The sequence below is a fragment of the Ambystoma mexicanum genome, chromosome 8 (assembly GCF_040938575.1).
Source record: "Ambystoma mexicanum isolate Mex_15411 chromosome 8, UKY_AmexF1_1, whole genome shotgun sequence".
In the NCBI taxonomy this organism is placed as follows: Eukaryota; Metazoa; Chordata; class Amphibia; order Caudata; family Ambystomatidae; genus Ambystoma; species Ambystoma mexicanum.
The window spans coordinates 1,446,066,364-1,446,086,244 of record NC_090929.1 but is presented as its reverse complement, the minus strand read 5'-3'; the positions used below and the strand labels follow the sequence as shown (position 1 = coordinate 1,446,086,244).

Here is a 19,881-nt window from a genome sequence, read left to right as displayed (position 1 = left end):
CATCAAAGAACTGCATCCACGCTCTGAGCTGCCTGATGGATATGGTGCAAACACATGTAGGACAGAACTTGGGCAACATGTCATGAGAGGCAAAGAGCAGCAGGTTTCAAGATGACTATCTGACGGGACATGATCTCAGGTAATTGCTCCCATTTCAGGGGTATTAACAGTAGATGCAGCATCCCTCAGCCTAGAAGGTCTTTTCAGTTGTGCTGCATTTGGTCTGGAAAGCAGGAGAAGTTTGTTAATGCTCTTCCAAGCAAGCAGGCAGGCATCAGAGTGACTGAGGCACCGAAAATGCCCAATCGAGAGGCTCTAAATTTAAAGAGGTGTGGTCATCTGTGTCAGTGTGCACCACCAAACGGTGGTCCCCAAAACATGTGCAACACTAGATTTATATAAATGTCTCTGCTCAGATTCAATTTTGGGGTTAACCTGGTGACCTTGCATAGGCATAATTGATGCAAAGATCAAAGTTCAGGCATTTGAGAGACCCAGTGCTCCCAACTTGGAAGAGCAGGGATTCCTTCATAAATTGGGAATTCTTCATCCAGTGTGGATTGTAGAAGCACCCAAGAACCTGCAGTCGCTGCACCAGAAATATTAAAAATAGACTTCATTGAAAACTCCACTGTGCATATCACAGATTGGAGGGTTTCAATTAAAATGTTTTTAAAAGTTAGTCATGCATTCAGGTAGACAATGTGACTCTTACTGAGATTAGCAAACAGTCTGGAGAATGGCAAACAATTAAGGACTTGAAAGAGGTAGGGATTAGAAGGGATGGAACTTCCAGTTGTACAAGAGCTCCGGCTGGAAATCGACAGCAGTCAAATGTTTGAAAAGGGGACAGTAAAGAAAACACGAGACACTAGTTTGAAATCCATTCTGAAGCCTATAAACTTTCCATGCCAGTGCCCAAACATTTAAGGCTAGATTACAGAATTGCAGGGGTGGGTTTCATTATATCAGGTTAGAAATCGGTCCTCTCTCTCCCCATAATTCAATCCTACCAGCAGATAATTAAAAAGCGGCTCCTCATCGCAAGGACGTTGATAGGCTGCTACCCTATTTTCTTCACAAAGAATACAGAGAGAAAACATCCGAAGATTTAGACCAGAAGGCCTGAAAATATTTGCATACGTGTGTCCACTGGACCCGAGAAGTTAATACTTTTCTGGTTTATCTGCTGTGGGATTGGACCGGAGATTGTGCCCTTCTGACAACTGATCTGAGAAATTTTGGTGGATAAATGGACAATGTAGCCAGTCAACCTCACCCAGACAAATGAGATCTTTTGTCCAACAGATAGGCACAGATAAACCTAGGTATTGGGGTGCATCACCCACGAGGAGGGAAGCATAGATAATGGGCATGCCCTCTTACCACTGCACGTCTTCTCACCTATAAAGGTGGGATGTCACCACCACCCACACTTTATGGCTTTAAATTGTGGCCTTGCTGTGGAACATTGAACATTTTGGAGAATTTGGTAGCGGCCCATGGTGTGCTGAAAAATAACGTGATGGTCCTTTTGCATCGAGAGTAATGGAAAAGGTTTTGTAGTTTCCTTCCCAACACATAACTAGCATTTCATTTCAGGAAGTCAAGCAATCAGAATTCTATTGTTGAGAATAGTGATTAAGCTTTTTCCCAGAATCATACAGGCAATGCAAGCCTCTGTACACCAATGAGCCTTTGACTAGCAATGATGGTCTTGTGATCTAGACTGTGTGAGGGGAACATGGGTGCATCCAAGATCCAAAAGGTTGGCAGACCATAAAGCTGGTCTCCAATCTAAAGGACGGAAACTGACAATATAGAGTGAACCACACACAATCGCAAATCTTAAAGTAAAATTTGCTTGTGATGGATCAAAGAGGCAGAGCATTCACATCATTGCGAAATAACCTGGGAAAGGTGAATTTTGAGGGAAGGAAAGTCTTAATGTGTGCTTAGATTTTCGTCTATTTTCATAAACATCAGATGTGCTGATCCTTAAAATGGCACCATGCTACTAACCACACTTGGAACTTGTGAAGAGAACAGCAAGTAAGAAGAAGAGTGCATCTACATGCAAAACAGTTTATAAATCTGGAGTGAGATTTGTAAAGCTGTACAATTTATAAACAATGTTATAGCTATTTCCGCAGTGCAAGTCTCACACAAGCTTGGCACGCAAGGGTCTAGCTAGTCTTGTCTGTCACAGGGTACATCAGGAAGAGTCTTCCATTTGGGCGTATGTCACAGATAGGCTAGAGGAAGAGAACTGTGCTGATGGCATCACATGCTCTACTTCCAAAGAAGCAACTCTGCGAGAGAAGGGCAGTCTCCAGCGGGGTAGGGAGAATAAACTCTCACCATGAGAGTTCCTCTTTAACAACGGGACAATGAGATGGAGGGGTCCAGAAAAAGTATCAAACTTGGATGCTTACAGGTACCTGACTGGAGAGGGCAAAGGTACTGGCAGGGCTCTTCTTTTTGCTGTTGCTATTGTTGGTGTTTCCCCCTCCAGAGCTCATTGTGCTGCCACCGGACATCTTCCTTTTCCTGCGCTTGCTGGGTGCTTGACGGGCTGGTTCAGCTGTTAAGAAAATAAAAGAGAAAAATGTAATGCATAACAAGCTTAATTAAATTATGCCCGTTTGGCTGCTTCAGCACAAAAGGCCAAGCACTGAATGGGGATTGGGCACCCAAGCACCCTCTCACCCCCTAGAGATCCCTCCAGAGCAGATTTGAGGCTCACTGGCGGTGTAGTGCTGGGGAGCTTACCCTGCCGCTTCCCATGTGGTGCTTGATCTGTGGATAAAAGGAGGACTTCAGTTTCCAGGGCTCGTAAACTTACCTGACACCATTTCAGGTGCACTACATTTCCCCAACTCTCTTACCCATAAAAAGGCACTGGTTCTCAGCCTAAAAACCCCTAAACGTCAGTGTAACAACATCATGCACCAGTCCTGCAATTTCTACAGTGAAAGTCTACTCCTAAATCTCTAGCCAACCTAGCCTGTCTATACCACTCCGTTTCCATACTGCAGAAAGTACAGTGGGGAGAAGATCAGAGGATAAAACATCAAACTGTGCATGCTCGTGTTGGGTGTCCCCGGCATAATAATGCATGGAAACTGATGTAAAGTTTTTCCGTATGTACAACTTGAAACTGCACAAGTAGACTGAACGCTAGCTGTTCCATGTTCGATTTACGCAAGGCAAAACAAGTTGGGCAAAAAAATGACATCAAAGGTGTGGTAAAGTGGGTACATACAGGGACTCGTTTCAACATTTTTCCAAAGATAGTTACTTACCTGTAAGGCTAGTTTGGCACCTGGATCTCTTCTAGAGATTCACTTTATTGCATAGTCTGGGGTACCAGTAGTAAGGCTCAGACACAAGGGTGCCCTATTTTGGGATATAGACCTTTATTGATCAAGAAAGGTTTGGAAAAAGGCCTCTCTATCCCAAAATCCAAGAGGGGTTTGCCCTGCCTCAAAAGAACAAGCAAAAACAGTCAGGATGTCCAAAAGTATAAATTCTGTCCCAGTCACGTTCACAAAACCTAACCCTGTCCCTTGCACTATCAGCCACAAAATGATAGTGTCCATCAAGGCAACCAAAAAATTCTCACCCAGGTGGACTTCCAAAGGATTCAAGAAAAATAATGTTCCAATACTAGGGTGTTGCCCCTTTCCCCTACACTTCAAAAGGACAAATGTCTTTCCAGTCTCTTCTCATTCAAAACACAAAGGGATTCTCCAAAGAAATACAACACGTTCTCAGCCCTAGGGTTTTAAACACCTTTGTTTCCAGCCTTCTATTTGGGTGCGATTGCCAGACTCACAATATTTGAGGGGTCTTTGTGTACCCTGCCAAGACCTGGTTATCTCATATATTATCTTTCTTTCTTGTACAGAGCCCTTCTTATTTCTGGTTATCTTTAGGGCCCCAGACCCTTCAATCCTTGGTCTCTCTTTTGGGGTGCAGGTCTCAGAGTAGCAATGGAACCTTTGGTTCACTTTCCTGCCAAATGTACCGTTCCTCTTTTCCAATCTTGCTTTCACCCAGAGTCTCTGACTCCCTTATACTTTCTACTTCATGTGGGTGTGGGTCCCAGACTAGCAATTGTTGTCTGCAATAGCCGGGTTAACTCTCCTGCCAAGCTACGTTTTCACTTGTTATGCATTTATTAATGACTGGGGTATCTACCCCCGCTGTATCTCTGTATTTCTCTTAGTGTATCAGTCACAAATATTCCCTGATTCTTGTTTGGTCCTTTCTGTGCTTTCCCAGCCGACATTCGACCCAGCCTATGTACCTTTGTGTTCGGTTTGCGCCTTCTGGGTGGCAGAATTCGGTCTCGAGGCTCCAGTAGCCTTTACAGTTGCTGTCAGTTCAGTTCTTCCACAGCATCCTGCGTCCTTCTTGCAGACGGCTCTTGCCTTGGCATTGCTGTGGATGCGGTAAAACACCCCTGCATATATTCGGTATGCAAGCTTCAGAATACCTGGTTCCCGTTCTATGCTCGTTCTTTTTCCTTCCTCGGAAAAAGGCATCTTGTTCCCATGTCGGTCTCACGTCTCCGTTCTCTGCTTCAAAGCCGACAGCTTCGCTTTCCCATCAATACCTGCTCGAATGGACTCTTCTCTAGCTTTGTCTTGAACTAATCAGATTTGTTAAAGGACTAGACTGCTCACTTCCGTTTACCCAAGTGATCTTCATCCTCGCAGTCCTCTTCTTCATCTCAGTACATGGTTGCAGATGTAATAAGCCAATGTCAATACTAGATAGATCTTTACACTGAATTATTTGCACTGGTCTCACAATTTAACATGAGTTCTATCAGGACAGATGGAAGGGGAACTTAATACCTGAAAAGGGTTTCAAGGAATTTCAGAGGGGTAATACAACGTCCTTGAAGATGGTCATCCCTAGTCCAATAAGGAGCAGGACAAATCGGTTTACTTACATAAGTGTGCCCTCCCAAATGATAATTAGCCTCACATAATACCCTCCTCAACTGGGCACCATCTTTAAATTGCATTTTCTACCTCTGTATTCTAGAATAAATGGTATGATATTTGCGTATACATTTATTTCACAGTTTAAACTTTAGGGGGAAAATCTGGTGGGTTGCATGGAAATAGGATATCTATAATGCTACATACGTGGTGCTAGGGAGAATTTTATTTTCATTTCTGTGCTAATGCCCTTCAATCTTACAGACCACCAGTTCTTGGGTTTTACTCTGTGCGTCGAGACCGGTTTGATCCCTTTGTTTGTTCTGCCTTTGGCGGGCTTCAGTCCTGAAGCCGGCCCCTGGCTCCAGTGTGTCTGGAAGCACAGGATGTGAGGGAGGCTCCCGAAACTCCCCGTTCCTTTGTCTTTAGGAACGCCTGAATGAAACTAGTCCTGATTGGCTGGCTGGCCTTAAAGAACAGCCACCCTGCTGTGTGATTGACAGCCTAGGCTGTGCATGAATGGGATAACTTGCTTAAAAGGCGAGGTTCTTGGGACTACAGGCAGAGTCGACCACTGGGAGAAACATCTGAAGGAACTGTGAAGAGAAGTCTGCTGCTACCTCCTGGACCTAGAATTTCCCGGTGAAGCCCTACTGCTGTGCCGACCTCCTTTTTCACCTCAACAGAGACGATACTATGGAACGACTTCTCCCCTTGGGTTAGTGGGACCAACTAACCCTGAGACAAACTCCACTTTGGTGCAATACCCGACTTGCTGTGCCTCTCCATTGCTGCAGAAACCCAATGCCAGGGGTAGAGTGTCCATAGTTGAGTACCATGTCTGCCGCTGAAACAAATCCAGCCAAAAGCTTCAGGAATCTCCTAAGGACCTTCCAGAAGCAGGAAATCCCGATCCAGAGTCCCCTCACCAGAGAGCCGGACCGAGGTAGCAAGGAAAGTCCAACAAGTGTCCATCGTTATGCATCAGTTCTGTTTACGGAACGCCCAAACCGTGAAGTGCCGCTGAAACTAAGAAAACCTGTAGCTGCCGATGACCATCCTGAGTACCGCCGCAGGAGCCCTCCAGACGTCCTCCGTCTAGTCCCCACAACTGAGGCTCAGGAACCAGGGCCTGCTTGGTTGTAGCAAGATGAAATCTAGCCGGTCCCTTTCTTCTAACCAAAGTACTTTTTCGGGCTTGGGGGTACTTACCTTCTTGCCTTAACTCATGCTGTCTCACTTGAGACTTACACCTGCTTACTTTCTGAGTTGATTTCAACGCCCTTTGCACAGGCTTAACAACCTGTGTTCCTACCAGTGATTTATTTCTGAACTCTCTAACTTTGTGCAAGACTTTTTATCCAAGAAGTGCATAAGAACTACAGACTTTGTCCAAAAGACTTTGGCTGTCCTGGCTCCCTAAAGGCACTCTTCTAAATCCATTGACTTTGATATTGCTTGTCCCTCATAGGTAGTAGCTTGTGTAATACTGTTACTGCGGGAAAGGCTCATCTAGACTTCATTGGATGATTTCGTTGTCCTCCCGTTTTCTGAGAAACTGTTCTAACCGGTTTTACGTCCCTTAACCCTTCCTTTTTGCAACTCAGATGTTACCAAAGTATTGGTGTGATATATAAATGCAAACACTATCCTTGTGATTGAAGTCACCTCAGGGTGTAGGAGAAGTGTATGAAGCATATCCAAAGATTATCCACTAGCTTTACTAATTATGAAAAGTAATTTCAAAGTTTACTTGAATTGTTACAATCAATTGCCTTTTCACTTTTTAAAGAATGCTAAAACTGATGTTAAATAAATAAATAATTATTTATAACTGAAACCATGAGTGTTTAAGTGTTAATTGGCTACTTGCATTGACATTGACATTGTACAGCTCTACAGCTCACATTTACCCCTCTTGAGATAGGCCTGGCTGTTCCGTCACACTACCAACTTGTGTAGTACAGACTTATACCAAAAGGTGGGTCACCCAATAACAAGCACAGTGCGACTGCCCAATTCTTACCCAACACTACAGATTTTTGCAATGTAAATATTGTGTAGAATAGCATTCCTGCTATAGATTACCAAGTAATGTTTAAAGCCTTGTGTAGGAACGAAAGATGTGAAAATGTCACAGTGACGAATTACTTCATTAAATGCTACTATCCCACCTGCATAACTGTGCATATTTGATCACAATACAGTAATAGTAAAAGTATGCACTGAACTAAATGTAATTGCTGTTTATACATTTTGTGGCAATATGTAGGTTATGTAGGGGATGTGACGATCCTCCAGATAGCATCACTTCTCCCCAGAGGGGAGCACCTTTCCATGAGGCTAGGGAGGTGCGGCTGCTAACCAATATTCCCCCTAAGGGTTGTAACTAGAGGGAGGACCTCATGGGGAGGAACTTGCCTCCTGGCGAGGATGTGAGCCCCTTTAACTACCAACCTAGTAGGGTAATAACACCCACATCTTCTCTACTCATGATACAGTTTGAAACCATGTGTTAGTGTAAACTGTCAGACAATCTCGCTGTAATGAGTACAGGGACGAATAAGATCTCAAGCACAAAGTAGGAAGAGTGCTCGACCAGCTGTCAATCGAACTCGCGCACGTTGGGAAAAACCCTGCTATTTAAACCAAACAGCAAAGAAGGACTGAGCTCTAGGTCTGGCTCTGCTAGAGGTCGAAGGGGAGATCGGACGAGAGAGCCTGTGAGGAGACCGATGTGCAGGGTGTAGCCGGTCGGTCCACACAAGCATGTCAGGGGTGTCAGCAGTAGCAGTAGAAAGCGGAAGAGGTAGAAAGCGGAAATTCGACGTCTGCAGCAGTAGTAATAGTAGTACTAGTAGTAATAGTGTTCGAAGAAACCAGATGGCGAGCGAGGGACAGAGGAAAGGCAAAATGGGTCCATCGCCCTTACAGCCCACGAGAGAGACGGGCGATACGAAGGTGAACCTATCGATAGGAGGTCGAGAGAAGTGGCAAAGACTGAGCGTGGGACACCCGAGAGCATCTTGATAGTCGACCAGGGGTCGGCCTAACTGAAACCAAGAGAAAGTGCAGTGGTGGCGTGACCTGTGGTGAGTGAACCGTGCGGTCCAAGAACGAAACCTCCACCACTGGCCTACCGCCGACTTGCATAGGCCATTACACGAGAAACCTCCAGAAGTGTGAACAATAGTCTACCTGTACCTGGAAGGGCTGCGTGGTCAAGTTGGCAATAAACGGCTGAACCGCCCATGACCGAGGGCTGCGAAACCCAGCGGGCCCCAACGAAAGAGGAGGGAAGAAACATGACATCACAGAACAGCCACAGACGGAACCAGTGATACGTTCCCCCGCCCAGAGGAGTTAACGTGAATTGAAGAAAGTCCGGGAGGGAGCCGCAGGATATGTAAGTGAAAGTCGAAGCCCATACAAAAGACTAACTTGGAGCCCTGGCCTGGTGTTAGAACATTTGGCCCCCAAGCATCGAAGACGCAGTCTTCAAGGAGTTTAACTCGCACACCAAGGGGTCTTCGAGAGCATCATTGGTGAGAACAGTATCCCTGTGGTGTGCAGGCCGGAAACTGCCAGCCTACGGGGCAAGTTCCTGTGAGCCAGAGGATAGCTTTTGCGACACACAACAGTACACAAGAGCTTGTCTTCCTACCAAGAGTCACTGCCCCTTTGAAATTCACGGGACACTCCACGGGAAGAGATGTTTTTATTCCAACCTGGTACGAGAGATACTATCTTCAAGAGACCAAAGAGCAATTAACAAGCTTGGGTTTCATTCTCCTAGGTTTTTAGAAAGAACTCTATCCCTTAGATTAGGATTTTGTTTAAGTGGTACTAGGATGGTGAACCTTTGATTTCGACTACACAGACTTCCTGACTGCCTTTGTGTTAGTTTGTATCTAGTTAGGGATAGGTTGGTTTATTCTTTCAATAAAGGTCTATAGCAACCACTATACATCCATTTGGTCAGGCTCCACATTCCATAACGCCACAGTGACAAACTGTCTTAAGTGTATTTAAATGTTCACTTGGTCTTCGCAAAAGGGGGTTTGCGCTCGCTATCTCGCAACGCGCCTGAGCCCACTGTACAGTGACAGCTACAAAGAATTGACATTTCCACAGTATTGTGCCTTGTCAAAAATAGTTAACAACTGCTGTTTGGAGATTATCACAAGGTCCCGTGCCTCACCATAAGGGTGGATGGTGGGGATCAAATTGAAGGCTAGGTGCCACCACAAGTCGTACAATACTAGGCCTTAGGGCAATATGGGGAGGATCACCAAGCTGCCCCAACTTGCCTCCAGCAGGAGGCAGGGGATCACTGCAGAAGGCCAACACTGGTGATTATCCTTTTAAGGAAGGATGATCAGAGTTAGTAAATCATGAGCACCTCCTCAGAATACACTGCGTGAGGCCCATAGATCTCAGTGCATTATGCCCCCCACAGAGGTGTCCACGTCACCACGGCCATGCAGGGGGAAGGGAGCCAGGGTCTGCATTTGCAAGCCGTGGTATGCATGGACACTTACCTAAATGAGAATAATACCATTGGGAGCGAGAAAGAGAACCATGTGCGGCACACCTCAGTCGTGCCCACTGAATATGAAGAGAGCCTGTAAAGAGGTTTGGACTGCTGCAGGAGGGGGGAGAGGCAAAGTACTGCAAATCACAAGAGTGCAGCCCAGGAACCAGGTAGACAATCCAAAAGGCCAAGTAGAATTAGCCATGCCAGAACACAACTAGTCTTCCCTGAAGGCTGGTTTATGGTGTAAGCAAGCAGGGAGATCACCACCCAGGCACAGAAACACCACCCCTGATCTCAATACCAAGCTGCAAAACAAATAGGGACACAAAACATCTTAGGGGTGGGTCAAGACATACAAAAGGAGGGGAAAAGAGAGCGAGGCTGGCGAGTTTGGAGAAGGAGATCATTTGGAGATGGCTGAGTAGGAGACCAGAAGGTGCTGGAGTCAGAGGCAAGTGAGAGACCCAGAAGGCTGGGTAGAGAAGGAGGGGATAATGAAGTTGGTACATGACTCAGGGGTGCCAGAAGAGGAGAAAGCCACTAAAGAGAATGGTGACTGGCGAGGCAGTAGAGAAGTATTACCAGGAGGATACGTTGGACCATGGCAACGTTAAAGTGGCATGATGGAGTGAGATGAACCCAGAGACTGAAAATGGAGAGTCAGTATAGGGTGGAGAAACAAGCACATAGCAAAGTAATGAGGTGTCGGTGAGGCTCAACTTTTTTGCTGCCTCTGTTGGTTTTTCTGCATCTTGGACTTTATTTTTGGGGCCAGAGGGACTTCTACATAGCCCCCTGCCACTGCACATCTCCTTCATGTGCTGTCCTAGGATGGTCAATATGGCTCCTAAGACAAATAGGGTGCTAAAAAAGACTCCATTCAGGCACCATGGTGATTCTATAAGCCTACAAGTGTGCTGTCGGATATACCAGTGTGATAACCATTGATGTAGTAATGCATGTGTAAGCTCTATGCCTGGTCATTGTGTTTTGGCAGCCTAAAATGCCAGTTGTGCCGATTGTTAGGACAGCTTTTCTGAAGTCCAAGTAAGTGCTAAGTAAAAGCATTCAACTGAGACAGTACAAGACTCTACTCTTAGTATAAGGCTGTACCACCTGAGTATATGGTAGTGTAGACCGAGCTGCCAGGCTTATCTTAAGAGGAAGAGAGGGCTGTAGTAAAGTACAAAGAACTTGTAGTATACAATGGGTTCAATAGAAACACCAGAAACCAGAAGTATTAGAAAAAAAATCAAGGTTTATTATAAATACAAGTTAGGCCAAGATAAATCTCAGAGGGAGGTGCGGGGTATCAGGGGGGTAAGTACTTGGGCATAGAATTATTAACACACTATAAAAAAAAAACGCAATGCTTTAAAGTACACAGTCCAAAGTATAAACTTTGTTCAGAAAACTAACAGTATTTTTAGGCCAGTCAGACCATATGAAAAATATTTAGTGTAGGACATACCTATTCATGGGGAGTAAAACCGTAAGTTACTTCCTGATTACTTTCAGTAATACAAGGATAGTAGACCCTAGCAGTTGTACTGTAATGCCTAGTTATAGATATCACTTAGTAAACCAACTTGCAAGTATACTTTTCTGAATAGTGGAACACTCATTCAAGTAACAGTACAAACCTATCCACATTCAGGAAAACACACGGTTATATACTAGGCGACTAAGACTTGTTGGTGTAATATACAATTACAGTTGCTTTTCAGCTCAGTGGGACACAGACCAAGGTAAGCAAGAACTCCTTACACTCATATAGGATGGCACCAGGCAGACCAAGCTCAGCCACACCTACAGAACATTTTAAGAATGGCACATAGCTATTCTAAGCAGGTAAAACCTAATATTGTAATATACTATTACAGTTGTTTTTCAGGTCAGTGCGACCCAGACTAAGGTAAGCAATAACTTTATAACGTATTTTAGGATGGCCCAAAGCAGGCCAAGATAAGAAAAACCCAAATACTTTTTAAAGCAGCTATCCGCAATTTAAAGGTAGGTATAACAAATCCAAGACTGTTTTAGCATCTGTATAAAAAAGACCAGGGAAAGCAAAGCCCAATGTTACACTTTGTGAATCAATCCAAGGCAAACTTAGTGTAGATAGGCTATACAACAGGTCAGGGGAAGCAAGACCAAGTTAGTGAAATTACACACTAATATTCTGGATGAAAATAGTTAAGTGAAGCCAACAACATTACTTTTGGAAAGAGACGCTACCAATTCACATGTGAGTCAAATAACCTATTTCAGAATGGCACAACACGCATTCAAGGCAAGTAAGAATGTTTTTAACGGCTTATTCTTAGAGTTACCAACCAAATCATTTACAAGTAAGTAAACTAACACTTCTCATTTCTAGGCAACAGGCCCAAGCCATAGAAAATCTTTCCCTTATTCTTGGAGCATGAGTGTTCTTGGTGGCAGAATGGGGGGTCACTAGGTCTCTAGTATCCAACAAACAGTTCAGGAAGGCACAGAAGTAGCAAAAGCCAGAGTTCCTAAGGAAGACTGTTCAAACAGGTAAGTATTACACTTTAGAGAGGTTGCATGGGTCGAGGGACTTCTGAGAAGTCACCCTAGGAGGATTCCAACAGTGGGCTTGGGTGAACTGGATGAGAGGACTCCCAAGGAACAAGTTACTTACCTGTAACTGTTGTTCTCCAGCATGGGTCTGGCATGGATTCACATGCTCATGAATATTCCCCGTCGTCAGGCCGGGAATCCTCGGTATAGAAAAAATCAGTATCAGTTTAGTTTCTGATCTGTCTTTCTCAGTAGTAACCAATCACTGGTCTCTGGGTCATACTGCCCCCAGCCAATGACTGCCCTCTCCCTAAGCCCCACCCCTGGCAGCCATCCTCAGATTTGGTAGCACGTGAAGTGGCAGTATGACCAAGTGAAGAGCCGCAGAGGGGTAGGCGGGAGGGTTCGCATGTGAATCAATGCCAGACCCATGTTGGAGAACAACAGTTACAGGTAAGTAACTTGTTCCTTCTCCAGCATGGGGTCTGGCATGGATTCACATGCTCATGAATATAAGAATACATAGTATACACATGCACAACCACGGGAGGTGGTACAAGGCTCAATATCAAGCAATACAACAACTCAACATTAAGCAACTCTTACCTCCTCACCAGGCTCACCTTAGGCGAACAGGTTGCGCAGCACTGCCTGGCCGACTCTGGACTCCTCCCTGAAATCCCGGTCGATGCAGTAGAATCTCGTGAAGGTGTGCGTCGACCTCCACGTAGCAGCCCTGCAGATGTCGAGCAGGGGCACACCAGACAGGAACGCCGCATTAGCAGCGATCGCTCTGGTCGAATGGGCTCTCGGACAGCTGGGCAGCGGTCGGTTTGCCGCCCGGTGACAGTGCATGATGCAGCCGGAGAGCCATCTGGAAATGGAAGTCTTCGAGAGAGCCTTCCCTTGATTCACAGGTCCAAAGTTCACAAACAGCTGTGATGTCTTCCGGAAACTCTTCGTGCGGTCCACGTAGAACTTCAGCGCTCTAGCTACATCTAGCGAGTGCAGAGTCCTCTCAGCCGGCGACAAAGGCGACAGGAAGAAAACTGGCAACACCAAGGGCTCGTTGAGGTGGAAGTCCGACGGCACCTTGGGCATGAAGGAGGGGTGCGTCCTCAGCACCACCCTCGTGTCGTGAAAAGTCAAGTATGGAGGCTTGCAAGACAGGGCCTGGATCTCTCCCACTCGTCGTGCAGAGGTGATGGCCACGAGGAATGCTGTCTTCCACGACAGAAACTTCAACGGCACTGAATGCATAGGCTCGAATGGGGCCCCCATGAGCCTAGTTAGTACCACGTTGAGCTCCCACGCCGGGGCAGGGGCCTTCACCGGCGGGAATGATCGGAACAGTCCTTTCATAAATTCCTTCACCAGATGATGAGACCACAAGGATGCCCGTCCTGTAGTTCTGGTGTAACGTGAGACGGCAGCCAGATGTACCTTGATGGAAGCGTGAGATAGGCCAGCCTTGGCCAAAGACAGTAGGTACGGCAATACTTGAGGGGCCGTAATCCGCAGAGGGTTAATCTTCTGTGCCCGGCAGCAGACAGAGAACCTCTTCCATTTGTGTCAGTAGCACTTGAGAGTTGAGGATGCCCTGGCCTTTGCAAGAACCTCTCTGCAGTCGGCCGGGATGTCGTATCCTCCAAACTCTAGTGCTGCAGGAGCCAGGCTTGCAAGTTCAGCGACTCTGGTTCGTGATGAAGAATGGCGCCTCCTTCTCTGGAGAGAAGATCCGCGTCCGTCGGTAGCTTGACTGGTGTGGACGCTGACAAGTCCAGAAGGTCCGGGAACCAGATCTGCCTCGGCCACGCCGGTGCGACGAGGATCATCCTGCACTGGGACCTCTTGAGCTGGTTGACGAGCCGGAGTAGCAATGGCAACGGCGGGAATGCATAAAGGAACAGGCCGTCCCAGGGGAACGAGAAAGCATCGCCCAGGCTCCTTGGTTGGGGAAACCAGCTGGCGAACCTCCGGCACTTGGAGTTCGCTGCCGTCGCGAAGAGATCGATCTGGGGTTCGCCCCATCGTCGGAAGAATCGGTCCACTTGATCCTGGCGCAGTTCCCACTCGTGGCACGAGCGCAGCTCCCTGCTGAGTGAGTCTGCGATGGTGTTTTTTATACCTGCCAGATGAAAGGGTACCAGAAACATCCCTTGTGCGATGGCCCAATGCCACAGATCCTGGGCTTCCTTGGACAGGGCAGGGGATCTGGTTCCGCCCTGCTTCCGAATGTAAAACATCGTGGTGGTGTTGTCGGTGAAGATCCTCACCACCTTGCCCTTGAGGGACGGAAGGAAGGACCTGAGGGCCCAGAACACTGCGCGGAGCTCCAAGATGTTGATGTGGAGAGTCTTCTCCTCCGAGCACCAAAGGCCTCTCGCGTGGAGGCCCCCGGTGTGCGCTCCCCAACCTTCCAGGGAGGCATCCGTCGTCACCGTCACCTGGTGGGCCGAGGCTAGGAAGCCTGCTCCGGCTGTCAGATGAGCGCGGACACCCCACCATCGTATCGCCTGACAGAACGTTTCGTCGAGCGAGATCCTGTCCTCGAAGCTGCCCGTCGTCTGGATCCAGTGGGCGTCGAGGAATTCTTCCAAGGGCCGCATCCGAAGTCTGCAATGGGGCACCAGATAAATGCAGGAGGACATCATTCCGAGGAAGGACTTGATAGACCTCACTCTGGCCACGTCTGTGGCCAGTAGACGTTGCACCTTTCCTAGGATGGTCCTTATCCTTTCCTCCGACGGTGAGGCCCGCCGCGCCACTGTGTCGAGCTCTGCTCCCAGAAACAGGGCGACTTGCGACGGGACCAGGTGGGATTTTGGAAAGTTGATGGAGAACCCCAGGTCTGTGAGCAGCTGGACGGACTTCGCAGTGTGTTCCACGGTGAGCTCCCTTGTCCTTGCCCGTATGAGCCAGTCGTCCAGGTAGGGGTAGACGTGGATCCCCTGCAGGCGCAGACGCGCCGCCACCGGTGCTAGGCACTTGGTGAACACCCTGGGCGCCGATTTTAATCCAAACGGGAGGGCCTTGAACTGGCAGTGCCGCCCTTTGACCACGAACCTGAGGAACTTTCGGTGCCTCTTTAAAATAGGGATGTGGAAGTAAGCATCCTCCAAGTCCAACGACGACAGGAAATCGCCCTCCTCCAGCTGTCCCAGCACGTGCTGGAGGGTGACCATCCGGAACTTCTGTGCCTTGATGTATTTGTTTAGTCGTCGCAGGTCCAGGATGGGACGCCATCCTCCTGTCTTCTTCCTCATGAGGAAGTATCTTGAGTAAACTCCGGAGCCCCGAAGCCTCTTCGGGAGAAGCTCGATGGCACCTTTCCTGAGCATCGCCCGTACTTCCAACAGCAGTTAAGGGACGTGATTTTCCTTCCTGGCCTCGGGAGGAATACGGGGGCACCTCTTCTGGAACTCGAGGGCGTGCCCCAGGGCCAGGGCGTCCAGCACCCAACGGTCGGTGGAGATGGACTCCCACACGCCGACGAACTTAGTCAGCCGGCTTCCCACTGGGGCACTTCGGCGGGGGCCCGACCCGACGGACGGTTCAATCTTGCTTGGAGGCCGCTTTGCCTCCTTGACCACCTTGGAGACGACGGCGGGATCCACCTGACTTGCCGCGTCCCCTGTAGGCCTCCTGCGACGAAGACCTTGCCGCTTGACGGTAAGTAGAGGAGCTGCTGCGGGCTCCCTTGGAGGCACCCTGTCTGCCTCCGGAGCTCCGAAAGGACGGCCGTCGTTGTTGGAGCACACCCAGTGCACGGGCCGTCTCCGCGTCCGTCTTGATCGCCTGAAGGGATTCATCAACCGCCTTGCCAAAAAGGTTGTTCCCATCGAAGGGCATGTCCAAAACCTTGGTCTGAACGTCCTGGCGGAAATCCGTCGCCCTGAGCCATCCTCGTCGTCTCAGGCAAACGCCGTTGCCCAACTGACGGAAACCAGTGTTGGCGATGTCCGTAGCCACCGTAATGGCGTGGTCTGAGGCAATCTCACCTTCCTGCAAGATTTCCAGGGCCTCAGCCCTCTTGGCATCCGGAAGGAAGTCCAACAGAGGGGCGATCTTGAACCACAACTCCCTGTCGTAGCGGGCTACGATGGCCAGGGCGTTGGCCGCCTTCATGGTCGTCGCTGCAGATGAGATGACCCGTCGTCCCATCGCATCCAGTTTCCTACCCTCACCGTCCTGAGGGGAGGTTGAAGTCGAGGCCGATGCCCCCCCCCCGCTTTCTTCTTGGCCGCCGCCGAAACGACCGAGTCCGGGGTAGATTGCGCCCTAAGGCACAAGGGGGCAGCGTCGGGGACCCGGTACTTCTTCTCGTACCAGTCCCTCTTCGCAGGAGCCGTGGCAGGGTTCTTGAGGAGGGCGAGCCCCTCATCCCAGATTTCGTCCAGAAGCGGTACGGCGAGGACCGTCTTCCTTTTAGCCTTGCGCCGCTGGTAAAGGAACCCCTCCTTCTTTTTTTTCGGGGCAGAGCTGGAAGAGCTCGGATGCCCTGGAGATCATTGCATGGAAGGATCCAATCTCGTCGGGCGGGGACGCCCGGGCAGGGGGCGACGGGGGCACGTCCCGTCGTCGCCTCCGTTGTCATCTGTACCCGTCGTAGTCGTGTCCATGCCTGTATCATCCCCGTGGGTAGTGGACCGGGGGGAAGGCAGAGAAGGCCACAGAGGCAGGAGAGGAGGCCTAGGATGCGTCCTCCTCCTCTTAGGCGGTGGGCTCCCCGAAGGTCCTGGCTCCGGATCCTCCGTCGGGTCTGGCTCAGGCTCCTCCGTCGGGGGGAAGGGGGAACCTAGTCCTTATCCCCGAGCATAAGGACTGGATGGCTGACAAAATGGCCGCCGAGGTGTCCTGCGGCGCCGGAAACGACGGGCGCGAGGGCTTTTGAGGAGCCTCATCTGCGTCACCGTCGCCCTCGTCGGGATCCCTCCCGACGGGCTGGGTCTCCTCCACGACTTGGATGAGCTCCTCTTCAGAGGTCGTGTCCGTATCCACGACGGCCAACACCCCCCCCCCTTTCCAACGAGGACTTCGTGGGGGTCTTCTCGATGGGCCTGAAAGACTACTCCCTCCGTGGTGGCAGGGAGACTCTGGTACCTGAGGGCGCCTCCACTGGTGTAGCCTCCACAGGCTGAGCCAGGGCCGCGGCGACATCCTCAATCGAGGTCCTAGCAGGGTGAATCACGGGCAACGTCACCTTCTGTACGCCTGGGGCCTTCACCTTCGCTCCCCCTCTGCCGGAGTCTTCGAGATCGACCGGGACTTCCTCTTACCCGAGCCAGAGCGTTGGCTCGTGGTCGATGGCGCCGGGCAGGGTGCGCCCTGCCTGGCAGCCAAGGAGCCCGACTGTTCGGCGCTCCCGGTGCTCGCGGACTCGCGGTGCTTAGCCTTTTGTTGGGCCCCCGTCGCCGGAGCACCCTCACAGGACTTAGAAGACCGCTCGGACTTCTTCTTCTCGCCTGGTGGGCTCTTACCTTCCAGCCAGTTGGCGAGACGGAGGTGGCGATCCTTCATGGTCCGCTCCGACATGTTTCCACAAAACGCGCAGTCCTTTTCCTTGTGCGTCTTGTCCTCATGGAGACAGTAGAGGCATAACGAATGCTCGTCTTCCTTGAAAACATTCTGAAGCTGGCATCCAGGGCAGGTCCTGAATAGCTTCCCGGGCGTCGAGCTCCCTTTCTCCTGGGCCATGTCTGGGGTAGGCCTCGGAACTTCTGGAATCCTCCAAAAGCGTAACTCGACGAAAGCTTCACCCTTGAGGGGCGTAGAAAACTCTGAAACGGATCCCCGTTGATCGGAAGTAGAAACGGTGGAGCTTGAGGCTCTTTTAACCGAAAAAATGAGAAAATCTCCTGAAAAAAGCACAAAAACGCAGCAAAAGCTCGAGAGAGAAGCATGAGGACTCCCAACACTTGAACGTGCGGTAAAAATCTGAGGATGGCTGCCAGGGGTGGGGCTTAGGGAGATGGCAGTCATTGGCTGGGGGCAGTATGACCCCAGAGACCAGTGATTGGTTACTACTGAGAAAGACAGATCAGAAACTGATACTGATTTTTTCTATACCGAGGATTCCCGGCCTGACGACGGGGAATATTCATGAGCATGTGAATCCATGCCAGACCCCATGCTGGAGAATTGCAAAGATCCTTAATTTTCAAGATAGGGAGATTATACTTAAGTATTGCAGAGGGGGTGGAGTAATAGAGGTTACATGTAATAATGTCGCCACAAAAATCTCGCCATGCAAAAATATTGCCGAAAAATTGCCGTTTTTTTGTTTGCCCCTGTCCCCATATATATGATCACCCATATAATATCGCCGCGACCTTTTCCAGGCAATATTATTTACGGCGACCATATATATGGGGATAATATTACCTGATACCGTAATAGGGCGAGGCGACTCCAAGATAACTATATACCCTGACTACACACCAGCTGTACAGAGAGCGAGGAACTCCTATGTCCCAATGAAGGCACGACTGAGGCAGCTGAACGTAAAATACATGTTGCTATACCCCTCTAGACTGAAGATAATCCATAAAGGGCGGCCCATATTTCTTGAGACACCAGCGGCAGCCAATATGTGGCTGGAACATAATCTGGCAGAGGGCAAAGAGCAGGGCACATGAAAGATAACACCACTGAGACATGAACAAGCCCGGTAAACTGCGGCCGCCTGCGATCAGCACTGACGAAACAAGTTACACTAATGAATCAACCGTTGAAGCATTTCTGGAAGGGCCGGACGACATGCTCAGCTGGCAAGCCTACACACTGAGGCCTACCCCACGGAATGACTGGTGCCGACCTGTTGCTGGCACGAAAACACTCACGCTGGACGACCTGGAAGAGACAAAACAGTGCGGGGTTGCCCGAGCGCAACAGTTGCAATGCAGTCGCTGGGCTTGTGTTATTTGTGTTATTGTTGTTTTTTTACGCTGTTCCAATGTCTTCACAATGAGATAAGGCAGGGGCTGATGTCTACGTTCATGGACCACGTCTGAGCGGGAGTACGGTGGGGTGGGGCCAAGGGGGTTATCCCTGCGACCATGGCGATGCAACTTAAAAGTCCAGACATGGAATGTGTGTAGGATGGGCACCTACATGCGCAGAAACAGAATCAAATCCTACCTCCACAGAAAGAAAGTGCGCATTGCACTACTCCAAGAGACCCATCTCACAGCGGAAGCCATGGTTAAACTGAAGGATTGCTGGGGGGGGGGGGCTGGGGTCATGGGGCTACCTACTCTAAATACGCTAGAGGAGTGTTCATCTGGATAGGCCCGAGGGTACCCTACAGGTTGTTGGGGATGGAAGTAGACGCAGAGGGTAGATATCTGGTATTATGGGGTGCAATTGAACAAGTTGAGATCTGCATTGTAAACTCATACTTTCCCAACCATGGCATACCTGCACACATCCATACGCTCTATCCTTAACTATTCCAACACCGAGAGGGTTTATATGTCTGGGGGGGAGGAGGGGACTTTAACTGTGTGAGCCACATGGTCTTGACAGATCTGAGCTGCCACTAAACAGAGCAGAGGCAGCCCCGCTGGCACTGAACTCCATGATAGAACTAGATCTAGTGGATGCTTGGAGAGAATGCCACCTCATGGTCAGAGCCTACTCGCACTATTACTCGCCACATGGTCTGCATACACGAATAGATTACCTCTTCGTAGACAGAGCACATATGGCTCAAGTGGAATCAATACAATACATGGGCAGATCAATTTCCGACCACTCACCACTGCTAATGCACTGGGCGATGACAGGCCCCTGGCCCCCCATACCGCTATGGCGAAGGCCCACGGAAGCACTCACCGATAGTTC

General features: G+C 49.3%; 1 protein-coding gene across 11 annotated transcripts in view; it reads right to left on the bottom strand.

Annotated features, from left to right (window-relative positions):
• The window catches only part of LDB1 (LIM domain binding 1), a 590,338-nt gene that overhangs the window by 5,293 nt on the left and 565,164 nt on the right, over positions 1 to 19,881 (bottom strand). For 6 of the 11 annotated variants that reach the window (XM_069611606.1, XM_069611601.1, XM_069611603.1 and 3 more), the window contains 2 exons: positions 2,773 to 2,799; positions 2,436 to 2,584 (listed from right to left, as the gene is read on the bottom strand). In XM_069611606.1, the coding sequence (XP_069467707.1) occupies positions 2,436 to 2,584; positions 2,773 to 2,799 (176 nt within the window). The remainder of the gene's footprint in view (positions 1 to 2,435; positions 2,585 to 2,772; positions 2,800 to 19,881) is intronic. The other 5 variants (XM_069611604.1, XM_069611605.1, XM_069611610.1 and 2 more) reach the window with 3 other exon arrangements.